Genomic DNA, 26,809 nt, shown 5'->3' on the forward strand with positions numbered 1-26,809 from the left:
TGCAGGCTGTGGGGTTCGAACCCACGCGCACTTATGTGCAGAAGATCTTAAGTCTTCCCCCTTAACCTCTCGGGCAAACCTGCAAGTTATTGGCAAACGATACTCTAAATTTTACTTATTCTAATTACTACGACAGAACAAATAATTCAATCCCAGAAACAGTACTCAAATTAATTATGCGGGTATACCACATGCTAAATAATATTCTCATTTCTCTTAGATAGAATAATCAACTTTTTTAAAAACAAAAAATAATAGTCATTTCTGTCTTTATTGAACTAATTCTTGCTATATAAATTGTATGAGTTTATAGTTTTTCCATCAACTTGAGATTAAAATATCTCAAACAATTTTAAAACTAAATCATTTTGAGAATAGAGAGAATTAATAAAATGTATTTTAAAATTTTATTAGTTTTTTGTTACTTCAATTTTATCAAAAATATCCTTTATTAATTTTCTAATTTATAAAATAATATATTTTTAGTTGCTGGAAATAATTTATCTGAAGTTGACACATAAATGATAAACCCTAAGGGGACGTTTGGTACAAGAAATTCTTTTGAATTTTTGGAAAACTAACATTGGTAATTATATTTACCCACATGTGGTATAACGATTGTTAAAATTTTCTCAGAAAAAAAATATTTCGAAAATTTTTGAATCAAAATGCTATCCAAGAATACCATAAGGAGGTTGGTATTCTTGGATTCCCATTACATGGAAAAATTTTACACAGCTTTTTGGTAATATTTTCGCTTACCAAACAGTATTTTAGTAATATTTTCAGGAAATTAATTTTCCCAGCATATTAATTCTCAAGCATAAAAAAAAAATTCCTTTACCAAACGCACCCTAGTAAATGCATTTGAAACATAAGAAAATTCACAATCTAATTTCTTAACTTTGTATTTAAATAAATAAAAAAGGATTTTTCTAAAATAAATAAATAATAAAATATTTATAATTTCTTGTAGTGTTATGAAAGTCAGCCCGACCCGAAACTTGATAAATCGATCATTCGACCGGTTCGAGTCAAGCATCGAACCGGCGATGCATCGAAACCGGTCAAACCCAATCAAAACCCGGCCAAACAGCCAAAATCGGTCAAAACTGATGACCCATTAAGGTCATGCATTTTTATTTAAAAAAAAAACAAAATGTTTGATCTTGTTAGAAAAAAAATTAGTACTCATTTTAAAAATTTTTGAAATTTTATTTGCTAGTAGTTTACTCTTGTACAATGATCTCAAATTTCATCTATCAATACTGAAGCAATTTTGCGGAACAATAAATTAAGAGATTGTGACATATGTCATTTCAATGTAAATGAATTTGAAAAATATGAGTTTATAACATCTGATCTTTTGAATGTCAATGAAAGATATCTTTACGGGGATTCTGAGTTGCAATTTAAATTAATATAATAATAACATACATTCTCATTTATTTGTGTTTTATGAACTTGAAAAAGTGTGATTAGGTAATTTTTGAGCTTATTTAGTAAACCTTGTTTAACTCATTTTAAATACGGAGAATATATATACGGGAAAAGTGTATGTCATTTTAAAGGATGTAAAGTTGTGTCATTTTAAGTGAGAAAAAAAGATACATTATGGGGGGAGAGAGTGGACAAAAAATAAAATAAAGGTGTGGGTCTCACCTCTTTGTGAGAGTAAAATGACATAAGTTATGTCATTTAAAAGAACAACAAATGGTAGGTCCCACCACTTGTTAAAATAAAAAATAAATAAAAAGAAGATAACATGAATTTCGATGCCTCACAACATGAGAAAGCAATCTCCAATAACACGAGAATGATTTCCCTATATATATATATATATATATATATATATATATATATATATATATATGGATTAGGATAATTTTACACTAGTGTAAGACTAATAAGCCGTACACCACATCTCAATCGTTGATTTCTGTATATCCATCGGTTATAATTTAAGGAGTCATACGAATTAATTAATCATAACGACGTTGTTTTGGTAGTAAATGCAGATAACTTATCTGAAGTAACTGCAGAAATATTTTTTTGTATATATATATATATTTATATTTATATTGAAAATCATTTCTCCAGCCGCTTGGGGTGTGCATGACAACCATTCTATTCCCTAGCACTATTTCTAGAAAGAAACAATTCTTTTCTATTTCTGTGCCTTTGAACAGTTTCTGAGAAAAAAAATGTATTTGATAACATGTTCTATTTTTTTCCGAGAATGAGAATTGTGTTTGATAACACAATAAATAATATAATAAAAAAATTTCTCTTAAATATAAAAAAATTTCGGATCATCACTTTTCTTCCCATATGGTGTGGTTGTGGTGGTGGTGGAGGCGGCGATATGGTAGTGGTGGTGGCAGTGACGTGGTGATGATAGTGGTGGTGGTTGTGACGATAGTAGCTACAACGATGGCAATGGTAACGGTGGAGGCGGTGGTAGTGGTGGAGGTGCCGACAGTGGCTGCTACAATGGTTGGTGGCGGCGACAATGGTAGCGGTGACATGGTGGTGGTGGTGGTGGCAGTGGCTGCGGCGGTAGGTGACAATGGTGATGGTGGTGGTGGCGGTAGTGGTAGTGGTGGCGATGTCGTGGTGATGGTAGTGGCGGGGGTGGTGTAATGGTGGCGATGGTGGTAGTGGTGACGGTAGTGGCTGTGACGATGGTTGTGGTGGTTGGTGGTGGCGGCGACAGCGGCTGTGACAATGGTAGTAGTGGTTGGTGACAATGGTGGTGATGGTAGCGTTGACGTCGTGGTGGTGGTAATAGTGGCGATGGTGGTGGTGGTAATAGTGGCGATGGTGGTGGTGGTAGTCGCGTGGTGATGGCGATAGTGGCAGTGGCGGTGACGGCAGTGATTGCGATGATGGTGGTGGTGGTTGATGGCGGTAGTAGCGATGATGGTGGTGACAGTGACAGTGACAGTGGTGGCGGTGGCGGTGGCGTAGTGGTAGTGATGGGTGGAGGTGGTGGCGGTGGCATCGTGGTGGTGGGGGGTGGTGACGACGTCACTAGTGGTGCGAGACGATTTTCGTGTCGGGATGGTGGTGGTGGTGGTGATGATGGTAGAGGTGGAGAGTGATTGAAAGACATAAGTGTGTCTCATTTTGTGCCCGAAAACAAAAAACAGGAATTTTCTGATTCTTTTTTCTTTTTCCCAACACAAAAATTAAACCGGTTCATCCTGGGATAAAAAAATAAACCGATTTTACCAAACGAGTTTTCTATCAATTTCTGTTCCCTGGAATAGAAATTAAAAAAAAAAAAATTGATTCTGGGAAGGTTGTCATGCACACCCTTGACATCCAATAATCAATTATTCATTATATATATAAGTGACAATATTAGATGTGAGAAATCATAACCATATACCTATCATTGCTAGACATTAAACACTTAGGGAAATATTATATATATATATATAGAGGGATAACTTACACTGGTGTAACTTACACTTATGCGTAAAATGATCCTGACCCATATATTCCATTCAGTCCGACCCACGGATCCAATTATTACCCAATGATCCATTCCCCGACCGGGTCGATGTGTCGTTCGGGTTTAGTAACACTGATTTCTTGTCTTCTTTTCAGTAGTATACGATTTCCATGGTAGTGCCACCAAATGCAACCTATTGAAAGTGCAGCTGAAGAAGACGAAGGAAATGAAAGTATAAACCAGAAAAAGTTTAGACTTTGGCAAGTAGCAGCGGCATAGCATACCTGAACCTGAACCTGTTATTGAAGTCACAATCTTTGACTCACTAGAGAGTGACAAGAGTCATAAATGGATCTGGGGTTTCTCCTTCATGCTCTCATTCCATCTTGGAACTCCGTTAGTTCTTAGTACTCAGTACCCTCTTCATGAATTCAGTGATTAATATGAATATAATGATCAATTTACAATCTTTTTCCCTTTTACAAATCTGGGTCAGGTTGCTTTACTTGCGGGATTCTTTACTTACTTGGCCATTGCTGGATCCATTATCCCTGGAAAACTTGTTCCTGGGGTTGTTCTTCCTGATGCAACTCGTCTTCACTATCGCTGCAATGGTCAGTTCTTAATATATGCACTGTGCCTGGCAATGTAGTTTTTTGTTTTTTTGTGATGTGGGGTTTAACTTTATTCGCATTTTCTCAGGTCTGCTATCTCTTCTTCTGTTGGTTGCACTCCTAGGGATCAGTTCCAAGATGGGTTTTATATCTCCTACTGTATGTGTTCACTGAATTTGTCTATGGATGTTTTAGTTTGTTTTGTTTTTGTGCTCTTAGATCATTGGCTTATCTAATTTTATTAGATGCATTTGTATGAGCTCATGAAGTGTAAGGTTTAGGACCAGACTGGACTAGAGTGTGTGACTTTTGATGCAGCAGTAGTTTCTTTCATGAAGTTGGAGGTATGCAGAACATAACATGTTTTATGTGCTATTGTGGAAATTATTGCAGGCCATATCAGAGAGAGGACTTGAGCTGTTGTCCACAACTTTTATCTTCAGTTTTCTTGTATGTAAGCTTAGAATTAATATTTGTGGCGTCAAAGTTATGATCTGATAATTTCTTAACTGGTCATGTTTTGTCTGTGTAAACACTTAAGAGTGACATTTATTCACCGTAATTTAATATTTCTCCCCGAGATTATCATTTTCTTCATGACTCACTGCAGATTTTGAATGTTATGTTGCTACTTGCTAAACTAGTCTACATTGAACTTTAATTTGTTTGTTTGTCATATCAAAGGTTTCCAATAGGTTACATGCACCAATCTTGTTGCTGAGGTCATTACTTCACCTATACTTAAGAACTCAGTAACAAACACCAATATGGTGTAAATTGATTAGTTTTCAATTCAATCCTACCAATATAATAGAATTGAAAATATGAGCAAATATCCCATTTTTAAACGTATTCAACATCAGTAATCCAGTCATCTCTTGTTGGGTGGGGTGGGCTACATGGACCAATAGACCATTGGGCTCTATCAAAACCAATTTTTTATTAAAATCATTTAGAACATGGTCTTTTTTAATGGTTTGTCTAAAGTTTTTTAGGCATTCTTCTACCCCTTTTAATTGAACTATTCCATTTTATCCATTTTTAAACTTAATTGAAGAAAAACAAAGTTATATGACCAATTTTTGGACTTCAATATCATCTACCTGCAGTTTATGTTATTCTCTTGCAATTTTGAAATATCATGATTCAACTGAATTATCATCTATGTTATTCTCATCGTTCTGCACAGAATGATAATTATCTACCTTTTGGTTGTCAGTTTTGTTCATCTCTTGCTTATAAATGGCAGGTGGCCCTGGTACTCTATTTTTCCGGTTGCAAGTCACGAAGTAAAGGTTCATCACTAAAACCTCATATCAGCGGAAACCTGATAGATGATTGGTATGTTCTAAATGTTATGATTACTTAAACTGATGGATGCTTTAATTAAAAAGTTTTAAGGGGCCATATTTTGGGAGTTGTAAGTATCTATATATTTCTTGTCAACTCCCTAACCTGCAGGGAGATAGCAGAAAGAATATCTAAACATATGCAATGAGTTATTCCACGATCCATATCCTCTTTTTTCCAAATTCAAATATGCTCATTATGTTCCCACTTTACACTCAATCTAAACCAGAAAAGCTTCTTGATTCTTGCATTTCCCTGGCCCTTGGCTCCCCTGCAAAATTGTGTTGTCTTCAAGAGGTTATATTAATGAAAACAAAACTGTTGTTTTTGAAACACAAATACTGATGCATGGCATGCAAAATTGCATAACATGAGAAGAGAGTGAGTTAATCTTTTGGTATGTCTTTAGGGCTAAAAAATAAGTATACTGATTTGTATTTTATTTCATCTTTTATCCTTTTAAAAAACTTTTCTTCATCCATCAATACATGCATCTTATTGTAGATAGATAGGAATGAGAACATTGATATCTTTTCTTTACTGTGCTTTGGCTTTGATTAATACTGTTGATAGTAAGTACTTGAATTTGTTAAAGATAGTGTGTAATAAGTAATGGACAAGATGATAGAATGCTATGTGCCACCTGGGCAAACTAAATGGGGAAACTTTGATGTCTAGCTGCATTTGTGAGAAAGTACTTTCATTTAGTGGCAAAATACTGTGTGCTTGCAACTGCCATGTTCCATCTTTCTGTCTCTTGGGACAAAGTATTGACTTCTGCAATTAGTGGCAACACGGTTGACTTTACTCCACTGAAGAAATTGCATTTCTCTGGTTAATCTTGTTGATATTTTTTTTCTATTTTATTTTAATAGGTGGTTTGGAATACAACTGAATCCTCAGTTCATGAGTATTGATCTCAAGTATGTGAGCCATCCATCATTATTCCTTACTTGTTCTCATTTAACATGACTGTTTATTAATTATGAGCTATCATAAAATAATATTATCTTTCTTCCACCCCTTCCAATGTAAGACGTATCTTTTCTTCTCATTTAATATGACTGTGTATTACTTGTGACTTGTGAGTTATGAACTTATAATGAATGATATATCTTCCCCCTCCCCCTGCTAATGAAAGGTGTATCTCTTCTAGGTATACCTTTGTGATTATTCTGAGTACCAAAATGTGGTTGTTAGTCAATTATATCATTTCTAGATTGTTCTCTTCCTCTCCTTATGAAACTTGTCTGTGTTTGCCCTGCAAGGTTTATTGGCAACCTGTATGTCACACATTTTCACATCCTACTTGTGTAACACTGCGGAACCCGAGTCTTCATAAAAATGTAAAAAACGTGTGTATGTGTTTGAAGAAATCAAATTGGGCTTTGCTAATAATCATATTATTATAGAGCAAGCATGGGTAAGAAATATTTATAAATAGAATGGAAAACAGGTGTGAAATGGATCTAAGCATGTGAATAAGAATAACTATTCTAAATTCACTGTGCCCTTGTACACAATCATGTCAAGTCCTAATTCTAAAATTTCTATCTTTTAATGTTTTTGTTGCATTGCATCATTTGACCAAACTTAGGGATAATATTTTTGTCCTTATTTTCTTTTTTTTTCTTTTTTTTGATAACAAGTCCTTATTTTCTTAGGTAACATGTGTGTGTGTGGGCGTGCGTGTGTGTGTGTGTAATCTGGCATGTTGCTATACATTAAATGAAATTATCAAATTGCAGATTTTTCTTCGTTAGAGCTGGAATGATGGGGTGGCTACTTATCAATCTATCAGTTCTTGCAAAGAACTTTCAAGATGGTACTTTGAGCAAGTCAATGATTCTTTACCAGCTATTCTGTGCAGTAATCTCGAAAACTTGCATACTGTCTTTCATTGATTAAAAAACTATTAATTTGTGTGTCTGATTTGTGAATTTCTACACTTTTGTTCCAGCTATACATCCTGGACTATTTTGTGCACGAAGAGTACATGACATCTACGTAAGTAAATTACATCTGATACACGAGAAGATTAATGAGTTCTATAGATTTCATCTTGGGTTACATGTCTTGTTTTAAGTTTTACAATGATGACATCCATTCATATTGTTGTAAATCAAAATTCTTACACTAATGAAAAGCTTTTACGTATTGAGTTTTTAATAAAATCTACTTTGGATTGTAAGTTTGTATCATCCACATCATGTTTATAAAATTTCACATTAATTCAATATTGTTTTGTACTCCATTGAAATGTCTTAAAATTAACTTATAATATACTTTTCAAATAAACAAAAATATCAACAAGTTGACCATTGAAAGCTGGCTTAAAAGTAGTAGGCTTTCATGATTTTTTATTTTTCATTTTTTGGGGGTACATTGGAGGTGCAGGGAGCATAGGTGGCCTGGTGGAAGATCAAACCTCCAATATCATAATCACACCAGAGCCCGTTTGTTTCGCCTTCTAAAAAAAGTAACTTTTATCTCTTCCTTAATTTAGAAGTGCTTTTTACAAAAGTTAAAGCTATTTATATTTTTATAAAAATATTTGGTTTTTGAAAAAAATATTTGGCTTTTGACTTTTGCTTTTTTTAGAAGTTAAAATTTTTAGCTTCTGAAAAAAAGTAGATTTTTGGTTTTTTTTGTGATTTCTGCTTTTTTTAAAAGCAGACATCCAAACGCACTAAAAATGAGAAGTGTTTTTTTTCAAGAAAAAAAGGAGCTTTTGGAGAGAAAAAAAGCCCATCCAAACGGGCCCTAAGTCTTAAAGACATTAGCAGCTTCCTTTCTTTTGTGTTTGGAAAGGAAGGGGGTGAGGGGGGGCACATCATGCTGATTTATTTGTCTGTAAAATGCCCGTGCATTTATTGGAACAGCATGGTCAAGTTTGTTGCCAAAATCTATGCATTAGTTCATCTTTTTTTAGGAGGGGAAGAAGTATCAAGTACTAACACTACCCATTGTAGAATCCACATGACAATAAACTGACACAATTGAATTTTCATGTCATAGCTGCATTAGGTTGATTAGTGGGTGTATCATCTAAACAATTTCCTGTTGGATAAGGCCCAGTTTGGAATAGATTTGAATTGAGAGTTTATTTGGGGGAACAAATGATTTTTTAAAATTCCCTTCAAGGCATAAGGTTTGATGCTAACTTGCAAAGTTACAGGTATGAGTATTATATCCAAAACAATACCATATGGGGATACAACAATTTGTAAAAGTCTAGGATCTAGGTTCAGCGTAATATATGTCAAATAAAATATAGAAAAGATACACATTAAAATTAATATAAACAATGTTGCATCATAAATTTTCATCTTAAATCCTGTTAAGATTTAACAGAACAGCATTGCTCCTGATAATTTCACTAAATTATGATCTGGATATCCACTTGGTCATTCACATATGATCTAATTCTCTTATCAAATTTCTTTGTATTGTCTTTTGTAGGTGGGACATAATTGCAGAGAGGCTGGGCTTCATGTTGGTCTTTGGAGATTTAGTGTGGATTCCTTTCACTTTTAGCATACAGGTATTTGTTATCATTATGAGCTTGGATGACAAAGATGTTCCAACTTGCAATTTATTTGGAAAGTCGTGGGAGATATGTTACTTCTTTTGTGCATAGTCATACTGTTGTGAACTGAAGTTTGCTATTTATGAAATTTTGTTTCATTTCCAAAGGGTGTTTAAGCTCTTGTGCTGGCATTGAATACTCCATTCTGTTCATCATCTTGATTGTGGATCAATTTGAAAATGATTTATTCTTCTGTTTCTAGCTATATTAGATTTATCCGTGATATAATTAATATTTCACTCTGGGAAGTTTATCAAGTTTTATGGTATACCAGCTTTTTGTGAATGGATCTTTTGGTTTGACAACATAGATGACTAGTATTCTAATGGTCATGACTGTGAGCATGTTTGTGGATCGTATGAAAAAAAAAAAATTGGTGTGATGGAGGGCTTTCATGATTATTATTTGTTTTCCAAAGCACACTTTTGTGTTATCGATTTATATTAAGACAGGATATTGTAATTAGGTTTTGTATTTTGTTCCACTATAATCATGGATCATGATCACATGTTCTATTTGTGGGAATTTTAATAATCAATGTAGTAGCAATTTATTATTTACTAGTAATCGGTAATCATGAAACATGATCACATGATCACATGATCTATTTGGTAGAACTTGAAGCCACATAAATGATTTTATTATGTCTATTAACACGTCATTCTGGCGAGACCCCTTTGAGCTTTGAAACATAGATAATGGACCCATTTTTTTATATTTTATTTTTGATTATCTTGTACTTAAATTTAACTTTTTATTTGATGAATGAGTGATAAGGATCAAACTCTAGACCACTTGATCATAGGCTCTGATATCATGTTATGCAACCAACTCTCCCAAAAGCTTAAGTTTTTGGGGGAACACACATGAATGATTTTATTATATCTCTTAACAATAAGTGCTTACGGAATTTTGCCAGGTTTTTTATAGTCAGGCTTCAGAAGCATTCACTTTGATTTGATCTGTCTTCTGAACTTATCAAGGTTCTGAATACATGTTCATTTATGGACAAAATGATATTTGTGGTATGATGCCTTGATGTTTGCGGATACATGTAAACTATAGTGCTTGTAAATGCTTTAAATTATACTTCTATTTTTTTCCTTACAAAAGGAAGCACATGAACAGCAACAAACAGTACATATCCAATTAATTCCATTACTAAATACTTGGATAATTACTTGTCTGGGACAAAATCAATTGAAGAAGATAGATTAGACTGAACCAAAAATAAAAAAAATTGAAAAATAATGCCCAAGAAAATAGTTAACTACATCAACTAACATTATATATCAAAATCTTGCTACAGGTTTTGTTAGCTCCAATATATTTATCTCTTCCACATTAAACTCTTCCACTTATTGACAAACTGCAATTGCTGTTAGGGCTGGTGGCTTTTGAGGAACAAGGTGGAGTTAACTACAGCTTCCATTGTAGCTAATTGCTTTGTCTTCCTGATTGGGTAACTTACGCATAATATGTAACAATGAATTTTATGTTGCACCACATACACTCCTGAAGTGACAAATTTTATGAAGATTGAAATTGATCTGATCAGCACGTTAACATTTCTGCCAGTAAACCTTATAAACTGCAATTTGTTGAATATAATTAACTGCGCAGATACATGGTATTTCGAGGAGCGAACAAGCAGAAACATGTGTTCAAAAAGAATCCAAAGGCTCTTATATGGGGTAAGCCTCCAAAAGTCATTGGAGGCAAGCTACTTGCTTCTGGTTATTGGTAATATTTCATTTCATTTGATGTCTTTTTTCTTGTTCTTCTATTTTTTTCTATCTTCTGATTATATGGGTATAAAAAGAAAAGAAGATAGTCATATTTTGTTTGGAATCAATATGCATTTTTTTCCGTCCTTCATCTAACTCATAATATGACAAGGTTCTTAGAAGAATTAAAGGCATTATCCTTAAACTGAGTAATTCTTAGTTGGAAGGCTCCAAAATGAAGGAAGATAAGGATAGATATGAATGAAAATACTATGCTGGCGAAAGTCTTTCATTTGAACAATAAGTAAGCATTATGGTTAGTTTGAATTACTACCATGCTGTCAGATATATTGATAAACTGATAACGGAGTATCACATAATCTAAGCACTTGTTTGATGAAAATACATTACCAATGTTACTGCATAAAGGGAGAAGGGAAAATCCCTCTGCACAAGGCTCTCTGATTTGCGAGGGTAGGAGTGAAGGTTGATTATATGCAATTTTACTCTTGTATTTTTGCATATAGGCTGTTTTCTAGACTCGAACCAATGACCTTCCAATCATAAAAAGTAGCCTTATAGATGTTCCTGTATAATCCCACAATTTTGTATTTTCAGAGAATCATTAAATTTTTGGGTTGAATTGGTTCTTTACATGGTATGAGAGCCTCGGTGTACCGGATTCGATCATCACCGCTCCCCACTTTATTTCAAGTGGAATTTCTTTCTTCGCACAGGTAGGTGGACCTGTGCATTGTCCACTCTTCAAGCCCAATGGACTCTCATGTGAGGGGGTGTGTTGAGATATATAAAATCAGTAATGTAGCCTCACCCAACAGCTTAAGCTTTTGGGTTGAATTGATTCTTTACATCTGAGATAATACGTGCTGAGACCATATTCATAATAAAATATTTAATACCGTCATTATCATTTGTCATCCTAGATCTGGCGAGAGCAATGTCCATATTCTTGATACTGTTTCTCATCAAAAGTCATTAATTCCTGTTATTGTTATTATTATTACTATTATTTTGTTGAAGGGGTGTTGCTAGACATTGTAATTACCTAGGGGACTTGCTGCTTGCTCTCTCCTTTAGCTTACCTTGTGGGATAAGGTGATCTCTTTAACTCTATTGATTTACCATGTTGATATAAAGTTATGGATGTTGATTTTTCTAAAAGAAAACAATGCCAAACCATTTATAATTTACTCATTGTTGCAGTTCACCAGTTCCATACTTCTATCCAATTTATCTTCTTATTCTATTAATCTGGAGAGAGAGAAGGGATGAAGCTCGTTGTGCAGACAAGTATAAAGAGATATGGGCAGAGTATTGTAAACATGTTCCGTGGAGAATATTGCCTTATGTTTATTAGGATAGAATCCTTTGTGTTTTAGCAAAAGTGACACTGTTTTGTAGACAAAATACATTAATCTAATTTTGGCAGTTTTGGTTAGTTTTGGACACTCATTTTGTACCAGAAACTGCAAAAGTTTGTGTGGAGGGTAATTGCTTTATTTGGTTGTGGCAATGTTTCTGTACTTTTATCAACCGAGTTATGTTTACAACATAAAAAAGTTTTTAATTTTTTTTTCAATTTCATTTAAGTGCTCTTAAGCACTTGTTAAAAGAATTTCTTATATATTATTTAACAATTATAATATAAAATTAAAAAATTGAAATGCAAATTAACAGAAATGCAATCAAATGAAACGAAATTGAAATTAAATTAAATTAAATTAATTAAAAGATGTAAAAGTCTCAAAAATCAAGAATATTAAACAATGTGAAAAACTTCTTAGCTCTTCATATATTTTGCAGCAAGTACACTTCAACTTTTGTTCTTTTTCTCCCTCTTTAAAGCCTCAATTTTGGTGATTTGCTTTCATTTGCTTGCAGATATAGCACATTTTCTCCTTCAGTTTCTCACTGGTATAAAAGTTTTGTTTGACTCCTCAAAAACGTTACTTCTTAGTGAGTTCTCATGCGATATCTTTGACAACGTTTAATTCATGCCATTGACTCCGTGATCTCCATTCGCACAAATTTCTGGGAATTTTTTTTATTTTAATTTTGGTTTTAGCATAGCATGGCATGGAAGTAATCTTGTTTTATCTCTGATTCTACGTATGGATTTCTCTCTTGTTTGTTTCCCAAATTTTCGTGAATTTCTTTCCTCTTAAGGGGATGTTTGATAGGGAGATTATTTTGAGATACCCAGGAAAATGAGGGTGGATTTTCAAAAAGATAATGTTTGGTAGCACATTTCAGAAAATTTTCTCGGGAAAGTGATTTTTCCGAGATTCTGTTTTGTGTGTAAAATATAAACCAAAATACCATCCAAGAATACCACTCAGTAGGGGTGTTTATCAACCTATCCAAACAGATTCAAATCGCGGTGACCGAACCGAAAAACCCATGACCAAATTAACTGAAAATCGAAAAATTGAAAATCAAAAAAGAATCGCAAATTTTAATTGGATTGGATCGGTTTTCGATTTTGTTAGTAAAAATGGATTCAATCCAAACCCGATCCAATATATTAATACTCTCTGCCTATACTTGGCCTGTTCCCAAATCTTAGCCCAAAAACCATATAAAAAATTCTAAATTCAAGAACTAATGACCTATTAAGTGTCACAAAATTTTCTTTCCACCACAACTGAAGTACCGAGATGAATACATAATACCGTCAAATAAGGAAAATTCTTGTTATTTGAAGTTGTGAAGTTGTGAAGTTAATGGCAGTAAGGGACATTGGCACAATGTTAACAAATAGTTGATTGTTAGCTGAAGTTGGGTGATGAATGGGAACAACATACAATGGCATGGTATTGCCAAATATCTCAATTTGTTGAACATGTTGTAATTAGGGGTGTTAGGGTGCGCATGACAACCTTCCCGGAATCATTTTTTTTTTTTAATTTCTGTTCCCGGGAACAGAAATGGATAGAAAACTCGTTTGGTAAAACCGGTTTATCTTTTTGTTCCCGGGATGAACCAGATTAATTTTTGTGCTGGGGAACAGAAAAAAGAATCAGAAAATTTCTGCTTTTTTATTTCTGGGCACAAAATGAGAAACACTTATCTCTCTTAATCACTCTCCATCTCTACCATCATCACCATCACTACCATCATCCCAACACGACCACTGCCACCATCGTCGTCTCCGCCGTCGTACTACTAGTGCTGTCGTGACCACCCCTCACCACCGCCACCATCACCGCCACCTTCACCCATCACTACCACCATGCCACCATCACCACCACCACAACTACCACCGCTGCAACCACCACCACCACCACTATCACTTTCACCGTCACCACCACCATAATCGCAACCACTGCCGCCATCGCCACCACTACCACCACCACAACGGCACCGCTACCATCACCACGACCACAACTACCACCGCTGCAACCACCACCACCACTACTATCACCGTCACCGTCACCGTCACCATCACCACCACCATAATCGCAACCACTATCGCCATCCCCACCACTACCACCACCATCACCACCACCACAACTACCACCGTTGCAACCACCACCACTATCACCGTCGCCACCACCACCACCACCACCACCACCACCATCATCACAACTACTGCCGCCACCATCGCCATCACCACCACAACGACACCGCCACCACAACTACCACCGTTGCAACCACCACCACCATCATCGTAACCACTGCCGCCACCATCGCCATCACCACCACTACCACCACCACAACGGCACTGCTACCATCACCACCACTATCACCAACCACCACTATCATTGTCGCAGCCACCACCGACATCGCCGCCGCTACCAACCACCACCACCGTTGTCACAACCACTATCGTCACCACCACCACCATTGTCACCTACCACCACCGCCATTGCTGCAGCCACTGCCACCACCACCACCACCTCCATAATGTCATCACAACCACCACCACCAAGTCACCGCTACCATTGTCGCCGCCACCAACCACATATGCCACCAATCACCATCTTCACCACCATTGTCGTCACCTCCACCACCACCATCCCTACCACTATCACCGTCGCCACCACCATTACCACCGCCATCGCCGCAACCACTGTCGTCACAACCACCACCACCACTATCATCACCACGTCACTGCCGCCGCCACCGACGTACCGCCACCACCATGCCACCCCCCGCCACCACCACAACCACACCATATGAAAAGGAAAGTGATGATCCAAATTTTTTTATATTTAATAGGAATTATTTTTTATTATATTATTTGCCATGTTATCAAACACAATTCTCATTCTCGGAATAAAAATTGAACATGTTATCAAACACATTTTTTTTCTCAGAAACTGTTCCAAGGAACATAAATAGAAAAGAATTGTTTCTTTTCAGAAACAGTGTTTGGGAATAGAATGGTTGTCATGCACACCCTTAATGAGCCGAGCCGAGCTGAGCTTTGGTCTTAAAAGGCTAAGATTGTGTTTAATTATGTCAGCCTGATCAGGCCTGTTATGAATATAATTATCGACCTGTAGTCTGACTTCTTTACAAAAAATAAAAGTTTGGTTTAGCCTATTTAAAAAAATAAGACAACGAAAGTTTATCCAAACAGAATATACAATCAACAGTACTAGTAATTCCATAAATATTCTTAAATTCAATGTATATCCAAATAGCATAATATAGAACAAAATCATTCAAAAAATCTGTTTAACTAATAAAATTGGATGAAATGGATTCAGGAGAGAGAGAGCTATTACAAGTAGTATAAAAAATATAAAATAAAAATAAAAATTACTATACTAAGCCAGCCTGAGAGGCTCTAAGGATGAGCTTTTGAATTAGATCCTGAGACCTTTTTATTAAACGAGCTTTTTTACAAGTCCAAGCCTGCTTCCAACAACTAATTTTGGACATGTAAGTTTAGGCCTTTACGAACCGAGTCAAAGGCCCCTGGCTCGTTTACCACCCCTAGTTGTAATCCATTAACTGAGGTGGCCAACTTTGAATTTTGAAGTATCTGATTGTTGATCGGTGAATTTTTCAATGGCAACAAATAACATTGTTGATTGTGACCTAAGATTGGGTTTTTACGTCCAGTATTTCTTTCTATTTTACTTGATTCTATTTCGACATAACAAATTAAAAAATGATGGCCTAGAGTCAAGTCAATTGTGAGAAGAGTCTTGTTTTCTCTATCTATCCGGTATTGCCAAAAAAATTTGCTAGTATCATTACATTACAAAGGATCTGTGATAAATAATACTCCCTTATTTTGGTAAAAATAATTCTCATAAATTCTGTTTTTAGGCTTTTAAAAAAATTGAAAATCGATCCAATCCAAATCGAATAAAATTGGATTGTATCGTATTGGACAAAAAATCCAAACCGAGTGGATAATTAAATGATCAAATCGTTGAGATTGGATCAAATAATCTTTTGCTTCAAAACCGATCCAATCCAGACCGCGAACACCCTTACCACCCAGATCACACAGAGAGGGTGGTATTCTTTGATTCCCATGGGCTGGAAAAACAACACAATATTTTGTTGACAAAAGTACCCTCCCTGCACCGTCTTCGTCCTTGATTTCATATGCCACAACTGCTACACCATGATTTAGCTCTGTGCCACAAGTGCTAGTGAATACTCCCTGTAATCATTAGTTACACAAAATCAAGATACCCATTTGTTTCAATTTACCTATAGATCATTTTTGTTCTGGGAACTGGGAAGCATGTTCAGTTGTAACCAATGCTTAGCTTCTAGCAAATTTTCAGAACAATTTATTGTGCATAGGTGAATTAGATATTTACCTGAGTAGAACTGGAAATCAGATCCCCTAACATCTATGGCTACAGATACAGGTTGGTTAGAAACAACCTTGAGCAATATATCTTCATTGTTGGCAGGGACAGTCTCGTGGCCCTCAACTGACACAACTAGATCATTTGCCTGCAACATGAATGATTTTTGCACCTTTAACTTCCTCCAATTACTCGTTAATTATTTTGGCTTTATAAAAGTTTAGCATAGTATGCACCTTTGATGCATCACAAGTAATAGTAGTGATGATAGCACCATGGAACACTGATTTTGGAAGAGATAAGTTAAAGTTATTTTTGTAAAATTACTCCACGTTCCTAGCAAAATTTTAAAATCAACCAAACATGACATCAGAAAAATTGACCCAACATTTTCGGGAATATTTTGGCCTACCAAATAGCTTTTTGGTAACATTTTCGGTAAATTCACTTTTTCACCATATTCCTAAAAATCGTGATTCCCGGATAATTTTTTTTTCTCTTATACCAAACATTCCCTTATAGATTATTGTGATTTCCTGAAGACATGCAAGCCTAAACTACACTCTCAAAAAGCAATTTGGGCTTTGATTAACTTTTGGCCCTGACATCACTATTGAGTAACCAATGTCCATCTCTTCTTACATTGAAGTCACATTTCATTGGCGACAGTGGCGGAGCCCGGAACAAGTTTTGGATAGTGCCAAAAAATTTAACATATCAAAATATCAAAATATTTATCGTAATTACATAAATTTATTAGGAAAAATTTTACTATAAATTATAACACACTTATCTAAATTATTTATTAAATAATGTCAGATAAAATTAAAAATTCAAACGAACAATAGCCAATTATTATATATCAAAGCAAACATATAAAAAAGACTAACCTTTTCGGTAAGCATTCCAAACAAAAGAATCTCACTTTTCTTCTGCAGCATAATAAGTAATGAACCAAGCATTGTCCTAAGGATATGAATACACACAAATATAATAGTTATATGTATAATAACATTTAATGAACAATTTAAAATATAATAAAAAATTGCATACCTAAAATTGTATACGATGCTATTTTAAACTAACGAAATCTCCAAGGATAGAATCTGTCGTGGAAGTTTCAGCAATCTCTCTTTCAATATACACAACCAAATTATTTGCAAGAAAGTCATCCTCTGTTTTGTTTCGAAGCCTTGTTTTCACAATTTTTATTGCTGAGAATGCACGTTCACCACTTGATGTTGAAACTGGTAGTGTTAAGATAAGACGAATAAGTCTATCAAGCAGTGGAGGACCCAAGAAATTATATGATGGAGGGCGAAAATTTATATTACTATTATGAAAAGGTAATGTCATTTTTGATTGGATGATCACACTAAGAATACAAAAATACATATTAAGAAGAACCTAATATAATTACAGAATTTTTTGCCAATTTTTTGGTTGGAATTTTAATTTTTTGTTTCCGGTGACAGTGGTCCAATACACCTTCTAGTTTATGAGGAACTAGCCTTAAGACCCTATATTTTGTTTGTAAGATCAATTTTTTATTGTTTATCTTTATGTCTTATGGTGTTATAATTGCACTTTCTTTGTTTTCTTTAGAATCTTATTTTCTCCCTTAACTGCTATTTAGCAAAAGACACAATAAATTAATTAATGTGTTATTTATTTTTAGCATTTGGTCCCAACTAATAATTGATAACTATTACTGACCTTTATTCTTTGCCAACAAAGACAAAACTTAAATACTCTTCTCCTGAGTTCTGACATAACAATCTATATAAATTTTTAAGGATTATAAAAAGAAAATTAGATAGTCAATCAATATAAAATCAAATTTGACAGGTAGAGTGAATATGCATTACTAACTGAACTCTTCTCTGTATACAACAGAAAAGACAGCTTTCTACATTGATTAGGGAGGGCAACAGACCAAGAACAAAACCTGCCATATATGCTGGCAGGTTGAATCTGGTAAATAATAGTTATCTCTAATTGGGTGCAATGAACGGGTGGAAAACTTTTCTTACGAATAACATCACTTGTCTTTCAATTTTTAAAAGCACTTTCAAAATTTTACTTTTTTAGACCATGTTGCATATCATATAGTAGAACATATTTTCATATTTTAGAGGGATCAGGAGCCATCCTAACCCCCTATGTAGGTCTGCCCCTGCTATCAACCAAATGATAAGAATTTGACTTTCCTGTCTCAGCTAATCCTTGACATAACTCATACATTGAAAATAAATTTTGAAGTTTTGGATGTTTTGGGATGTCCTTGTGGTAATGTTTTAATTAACAATTCAAATTAAATCTCTCTTGCTCAGAAAAATCAAGAGAATAGTATTTCTCTGCAAGGCAACAAATATCATCAACATTAAATGCTTTGTAACCATTCTTCAGATCTAATGAAGATCTAAGTGATAAAAGTTTCATTGTTTGTTCAGTAAACCTTCTATCTAACTCTTGTAATTGAAAGTCAATGGTTGAATTAAAGATATCAAAATGATAGTGATGCTCAATATTTACTTCTCCTATCTCTTTTTTATATTTTTAAAACTCTATTTTTCTTCTATTTTTGCTTTTTGTTGATACTGATTGAGTGGGCTGTTGTTGATGGAATAGGCTATGCTGGAGCAAGGTTCAATGCGTACCTTCTCATAAGTTTTTTTCTTTTTTTATTATTATTTTTGTAAACTGAAAAATAAAATTATATATATATATATATATATATATATATATATATATATATATATAAAGACAAGCTGCAACATAATTAAATTAATAAAAAGATGGACAAAATACGAAGTAAATTTTTTACACCAGTAGACACTAAAGTGTTGTTTTGTTGTTTGCAGGTGCCAATGGACCAATGTTGTATGTTATTTGCAGAAGGCACACAAAAAAAAACCAAGTAGTAAGTACAATTTGTGGAAAGAGAGCTCAGGCATCAAAGCAGCTCCGCCATTGATTGGCGATAAAGGAGATTGGTTCAAATGATACATATTTGATTCTGCTTAAGTAAAGTCTTGGGTTCTAGTCCTTGTGAATGCAAAAAATCTCATTTGGAAGAACTAGCCTTATCATGATATGAATGTTCCTGACTCGAACATACTTACCTCCCATGGAAAACACCTATAACTTATCAAAAACACAAAATTCGTGGGCGACCCTTCAACCAACGCAACCAATAAGTTACTTACCCTTTTTATGTGGCATTATAATGTGTTTTCTCGTGGCAACTCCCTAGCATTTCACCTGGGGGTGTTTGGTAGGGGGAATTTTTTGAGAATCCCGTGAAAGTGGTAGTGGTAATCCTATTTATCCACATTTAGTATAAGGTTTCTGAAATTTTTTCAGGGAATCTGATTTTTCCAGAATTTTATTTTGAGTACAATTTTTTTTTTCGAAATCTCACGTGTTGGAAAATTTTTACACTTTTTGTTACAAGATCCAGTAATATTTTGGCCTACCAGACAGCTTTTTGGTAACATTCCTGGGAAAGTGACTTTCTCACCATATTCCTGGAAATCATGATTCTTGAGCAAATTTTTTTTCCCTTTACCAAATGCCCCTAGTGTAGAATGATCAGCCACATGAGCAACTAAAAAGTTAAAAATCATACATTAGATTTTAAACGATGTAACATTAAGCATGACATGAAGAATATTATGTCACTATTATCATCCTAATGGAAAATCAATCATTTTGTTCACATTTCAAAGTAAGGTATACATGTTCGGTGTTTAATGATTTAATCGTGTTTAATAATCAAGGTAGCAATTAGATCAATGCGGAAAAATAGAAGGGATCATGAATATACCATCCATCATTACTATGTCTTTGATTGCTCTGAATTTGAGTTTTAGGGTGCTTTTAAACTCTTCCTCTCATTTCCTAGATGGTGTATGATAACTTAATGTGGAAAAGCGAGCTTAAGGATCATAAAACACAGTACACACCCTTATCTTTCCTCTACCCATCATAGAGGCAATTGTCTGCATTTCAAATTAGTGGGCAGTTAGCTAAGGTAGGATAATTACTTAATAAGTGGGTAGTTACTTAATATATGGACCACATTTTGACTTCTAGTAACCATGTTTTTAACTTGGTCCAACTGAAAACCAACATTTTCTCACTTGATCCACATATCCCATCATATATTATAATGAGAAACAAAATACATGAATCATGATGATAGGTTCTCTATAAACAAGTATTAACTTTCATGTATCACAATGTATTGTGTTGCTCAAGCCTATAGTACTTAATGAATAAATCCAATGTTTATTCTAGATCTAAACTTTATTAATATTTCTCAAAATGAAGAAATTAATGTGTAAAAGCTGAATGAGAAAATATCACAAATTGAGTTTCATCAAATGAGCATCGTTCTTACAACGAAAATCACGTAAAGGAACCAAGTCTCATTCTTTCTATACAATCCTTAATTTTTAATAGTGGCATGCCTTTAGTTGACAGATCAACAATCATCAATTTAGTGCTAATGTATTTAATAACCATTGTTTTATCCTTAACACACTCTCATTTATCTAGATACTTAATGTCGATGCACTTAATTCGACTATCAATTTAGTTAGGCATAGCAACAGAATTATCATAATATCCTTAATGGCCCAAAAATCGAGTCCATAACTCTAAGCCTATAAATGCGTGCAACTCCTCATTCATAAAGATGAATTCTCTCCTTCCAAATCTTATAGTTATCCCCTCTTATTTTAGGAATTTCACATCTCATATCAGATAAATTCACAAGATGTATGATTGCAAATATTAAATAAATAGGCTTATATCTAAAATTTTGAGGCTAACAAATCGAATATCATGTTTTACCAATATAAATCATGCTTAAAAGTTTATGAATTAATTGTCATAAAACTTATCTGTGGGCTAAAGTTTTAATTTAATACATTCATATTCACCTTATGATGAAACTAGCAAATTATGTTCGTATTCTTTTTCCATGTAGGTAAACTAAAAATTATAATTTTTCATCTTATCCTAACTTATTGAACTCACATAATTAATTTAATTAATTACAATAATGTGGCAATGGACATTGTGGAGAGATCTTTAGCTTCATAGATAGATGAAGCCTTTGCATCCCATTCCTTAGTAAAACATCTTAGAATTTTGTTAACTAACAGTTCATCATCATGAAAAATCTTTAAAGCATTCATTGATGTAACTATATGCATGAAACGTTTTTGCATGTCAAATATAGACTCACCCTCATGCATCTCAAAGAGCTCAAACTCTCTAGATAATGCATTTTGTATAGAATGCTTTACTTTACTAGCACTTTCATGGGTTGTTTCTAAAATGAGCCACATCTCACGTGCGATCTTACATGAAGATACCCGATAGTATTCGTCCTTACCAAGTGCATTAACTATCAGGTTTTTTGCTTTCGAGTTGTATTGGGCTCTCTCTAATTGTTCTCTAGTGAAATCTGTGTGTTTTTTATGCACAGTTCTTCCATTGTCATCTAGTGTGGTTGGAGGCTGATATCTTTCCTCTACACTATACCAAATTTTAAGATCTACTGACTTAAGAAAAATCTGCATCCGAGTTTTCCAATAGGGATAATCAATCTCATTGAAAAATGGAGGACGGTTGGTGGAACCACCCTCAAGAAAAATATCCTGATGGAAAGAAGCCATAGGATCTTTAACTCTTTGGCAATGGCCAATCACTCAGAGCACGAAGCTCTGATACCACTTGTGAGGCAAGCAGCTTCTTTAATAAGGATGCGGATGAACACCTAGGCGGGTGAATAGGTGTTCTAGGATTTTTTGAAAAATCTTTATGTCAAGTGAACTTTAATATAGATAAATCTAGAACTAGAATCAAAAGAAGCTAACCAAATTAGATAGATGTTTTATCTTCAATTTTAATAGAATGCAATTGGTCCCTATATGCCCTAATATACTATAATGAAGTATGAGAATAGAATGTCATGCCTTGCACCGTGCAACTTTCGTGCGTAGTTAAAAGTTCAAGTATATTAATACAAACTATTTATCCAACACTTTTTTTTATTTGTGCAGCAGAAATACGCAGATGGGTAAGTCTAACTATAACCAATATATTCACTTGACCAAAAAATCAAAGTAGATGAGTATGCTGCAATTTCAGGAAGTAGTATAACTTTGTCCAACGAACTAATAAAATGCGTACCTATATATATGCTAATCAAATCTAGCGCTGACTTTATTGGTTAAATGGTGCAACAAATCAAATATTAGCAATTAGAACAGAGTAACAATTTTATGAGTATTTAAGATTTTTTTATTTTTAAGTACACAACAAGTACTTACACTACTATTTGAGAGATATTCAGTTCGACTGAGATCAAATGTCTAAGATCACTTTACCAAGTGCTAAGAAAAATAGAGATGCTTTCAAAACTAAAAAATTAGTATCAATAGCAATTTTTGGTAAAACCTTGAACCGATAAAATGTCAATTATATCTCAACCAATGTAGCAACTCAAAATTCCAGCAGTATTTATGCAAACCAGTATTAATATGAACAATTTAGTTTGAGTATCATAAATGAGATAAAGACGTAATAAGAGATGAAGTTAGGGAGATGTACACAGGGATTTAACGAGTTCACCCATAAACAGGGCTACGTCTCGCCTAAAGTCCATAAATGGAGCTGTAGGATTGGTTCCAATATTTGTTGAAAATCTTTACAAAAAGAAATCACACAAGATAATGGAGTACAGGCCTAAACCTATCCAACTACAAGGCTTCAAGCCTTGAGCAAGCTCCTTGAGCTGAGGATGGCCATAGACAAGGGCTCTTACCCTTTCTCTGCCTCAAGAGACCACAACTATAGTGTCTCACACTTTAAGCCTCAAGGACATCTCAAGTTGAACCCTAACAGGTTACAGACCTCAAGAAATTCAAGGAATTCAAGATTACGTAAAAAAAAAAATTCAAGTTCAAGAGATATACAAATTCCTATCACACTAATTATGCCACTAAATTATCAAATCAAGCTCCAAGATAATGTGATATGCATGATTATCAGTGTTTATAGGATATACCAGAAAAGCCCCAAAAGTTATGAAGATGAGAACCTTGAAAAATAGATTTGATCGGTATTAAAAGCCAAGGTGTTGGTCTCTTTTGTGAAAAATGATCTTGAACAGAGAGCAAGCTCAAAACAAGAAAAGTTCTTTGCAAGGCTTTCTCACATATACTCCGTGTTTGAAGATTTGTTCAGCACGTAAAGAGTTTTTCTTGAAAAAATATTCTCTCGTTGAAGATGGAAATTTTGGATGGAAGAAGAGTGCTAGGTCACTTTTTTTTATGTAGAAGTCTCGTAAAAATAGAATTCTAAAAGCAACAGGTCTCTGACTTCTTTTATATAGGGTGATAAAGAGGTAAGGTAGCTTTTTGATGTTATTAGGTGTGGGTTCGCTTTCTTTATTTTTTTTACACCCCTATGTCGACATCCACTTAAAGTATATCATGTGGTGAGAATAAAAAGAATACATCTACAGACCCTCACTTATATAAAGATTGAATAATTTCCTTTTATTATTACAAATTCGATATTTTAATATGCACATTATGCAATGGAGCTTAAAAGATATTTTATGATATAAGTAGTGTTTTACAAAAAATAATCTAACCTATTTTTTTAATTTTTTTATGTATCTAGTGTCTTCAATTTGAATCTCCATTCAAGCTTTGACATTATCAAAACAACATTAACTAATGTGTGGTCCATAAGAGCCTTCAATCCATCGCTCGTTCTTCCATCCTGAGTTGTGGATCCTGTCCTTCGAAGAGGAATACTAGGTCAGTCTCACCTCAATCTTCGACCATAGCTTCAGATGTACGAAATGTTAAATCTATATCTCCGGAATCATCAATCCTAGCTCCAATTGTGCATCTTCCAACAGGTCCATCCAGGGTGATGGTTCAATTAGGATGTCAACCAACGAGCACGACGTCAAATCCTCTTTCTATCTGTGTCTTCAGCCCCTCATCCCAGTTTTGTTAAGTCGGAGAAGGTTCCCGTGGATGAGTCGACTTTAATCAACTGCCCTCATGGATTGGCTTCCTCAAAGTTGGGTTTGGGTCCTGGAGACTCGTCCCATCCAATTGAAATTTTGGATGAGAATTCGAGCTCGTACAGTAGTAGTTCTTTTGATTCAGATATGCCTACTATTTTTCTGATCCCGACTTTCCTTGTTTTAGGTATTTATGGAATCGTCTTCTGCAGAGTTAGTAATGGAGTCGAACTCTGCCGAATCAGGTACGAGCCACCCTCTGCTATATTGGTAGCCTGGTATCCCTAGGTTACTTATGAGATCTTGACCACTCATTCAGATATGGGTGCCGAAGACGTAGCTGGGCTCACCATTGGCAACCTAGATGGCTACGATATCCTTCCTCCTTCAAAGGACAAGCCTGTTTGATCTGGGAAAGGCCCAGAGGAACCTTCCTTTTTCTTCCTCTATTGAGATTTGATTACCAAGGTCAGTATTCGATTTTCATTGACTAAATTCCAGATGGACATGCTGAATCACCTTCATATAGTTCCCTCTTAGCTTCATCCTAACAGTTGCTTTTGAGTAGATGTGCGCGTATCTAACGTTGCATAGCACCGTGCCGCCTTTTTGTCATTTTTTCAGTGTATATTCTTCTCGTACCGGGTCCGAGCCACCTGAACGAAAGGGTTGGACTAATATTCGAGGTCATTTTAAGAAGCGACTTTTTACTGTGTTCACCAACTCTTTCAAGAAGTTTAAGGGCTCGTTTTTAAAGGTAGTGGTCCAAGCATAAAAAAATTTGTCGTTTGAAGAGGGGGTAAAGGGAAAATTTTCCCTTTACTGGTCTTATTAGCATCATGAGTCGCCCTCTTCCAGTTATCAGTCTAACCTCTCTACTGCGGAGCGAGCTCTGGCAAAATGGTTGTTACACTTGTTATCCTATATAGATGAACATGGTCATATTAGCTAGGCCTCATTGTGTTTAAGTCTTAAGCCAAGTTAGATTGGGAATTAAGTATGCTTTTTATGCTTTCCATCTGAATTAAGATTTGAGTATTTTATCTTCATGTATGATCTGAGCTAGATAACTTGTATCTATTTTTGTTTTGGCTACGCTTGCTTATTTCTCCTTTGTTCTTGCAGTTTCGAACGTGACTGGAGGGCCCAGTTTCATTTTTGTTTTGAGCAAGGGTAAGTTTACCTCAGCTTCCGATGGGAAGAATCACAAGGTTTCTAATGTAAAAACTGCCATGATCAAGCTCCTTATCAGCTCGGCGCTTGGCTATGTGGTTCCCTACAACCACCATGATCTCTTTGGATAAAGCGCCTTATCACCCCGGCTTCCTTCTAGCCTAAAGAGGGATGCTGGGGTTTCTGCTGACCTTCGAAGTGTGATTCGTCCTCTTTCTCATTATTTTGAACCATATAATTTTACTGATGCTGAAGTTAAGGAGCTCTCTGAAATTGAATTGAACTCATTGAGAGAATCTGCCTTGGTCAAGACCTATGCCTCCATGTAGGGTAAGTATGCTAAAAAATATGCTGAGGTGGTTTCTATTCGAGCCGAGAAAGATAAGGTTGTCAATGATAGGAAAACATTGCTCGAGACTTATCAAAAGTTGGAGAAGTTGAAGACGGTCAAGACTTCGCATGATGGCCAAGGCGTCAGTGGAGGAGAAGGAAGCTGCGTTGAACACTTTGCAAGCAGATTGTTACTATTTTCGTTCCGGTTGTAAGTTCTTTTACTAATGCTCTTGATCAAGTGAAACTATTTAACCCGGATCTGCTCTTGATCAAGGGATGCACCATCTCGATTATGTGGAGAATGGAGAATTCATTCCTCTTCCCCCTGAGGGGTCTCCAACTGAGATTGAGGATTATGATGCGGAAGAGAACGAGGAAAATAAAGAGTCCATTATAGCTGGCGGGGTGGAGAGGTTGATTGAAGAACAGCATATTCCACCGGAATGAAGGGTGGGATGCCGATTTGATTTGTAATTTTTTCTTTTCATACTATATGGAACATTGTCAGGTTCGTTCCTGAGCCTTTTACTTGAATTTTTTGACTAGCACTTTATATTTTGTTAATTTCAATTTGCTTGGCGCTTGATTTGATTCCGCCCTTGCATATTGTGTCAGCTTAAGGATTATGAAGACAATTTTAATCTCCTTTCTAATTGCACGTTGGCGTAGATGCTGTCAATTCTAATTTGATGCTGCCCATTTT

General features: G+C 35.0%; 1 protein-coding gene and 1 non-coding gene across 2 annotated transcripts; one reads left to right on the top strand and one right to left on the bottom strand.

Moving 5' to 3' along the window:
• Positions 1 to 83, bottom strand: TRNAL-UAA (transfer RNA leucine (anticodon UAA)). The gene has a single exon. It is a non-coding gene; the product is annotated as a tRNA-Leu (tRNA).
• A 3,575-nt stretch (positions 84 to 3,658) lies between these two features.
• Positions 3,659 to 12,244, top strand: LOC133311666 (delta(14)-sterol reductase). Its single transcript, XM_061512743.1, has 13 exons — positions 3,659 to 3,856; positions 3,957 to 4,074; positions 4,163 to 4,233; positions 4,468 to 4,524; positions 5,324 to 5,415; positions 6,300 to 6,347; positions 7,173 to 7,293; positions 7,385 to 7,431; positions 8,887 to 8,968; positions 10,399 to 10,475; positions 10,637 to 10,756; positions 11,782 to 11,856; positions 11,965 to 12,244. Exons 1-13 carry the CDS (start codon positions 3,809 to 3,811, stop codon positions 12,116 to 12,118), a joined length of 1,110 nt encoding a protein of 369 aa, XP_061368727.1. The 5' UTR covers positions 3,659 to 3,808; the 3' UTR covers positions 12,119 to 12,244.
• Positions 12,245 to 26,809: the final 14,565 nt, after the last annotated feature.

This window comes from Gastrolobium bilobum, unplaced genomic scaffold (assembly GCF_033153095.1).
Source record: "Gastrolobium bilobum isolate Gb01-03AN ecotype WA unplaced genomic scaffold, APGP_CSIRO_Gbil_v1 utg3765, whole genome shotgun sequence".
Taxonomy (NCBI): Eukaryota; Viridiplantae; Streptophyta; class Magnoliopsida; order Fabales; family Fabaceae; genus Gastrolobium; species Gastrolobium bilobum.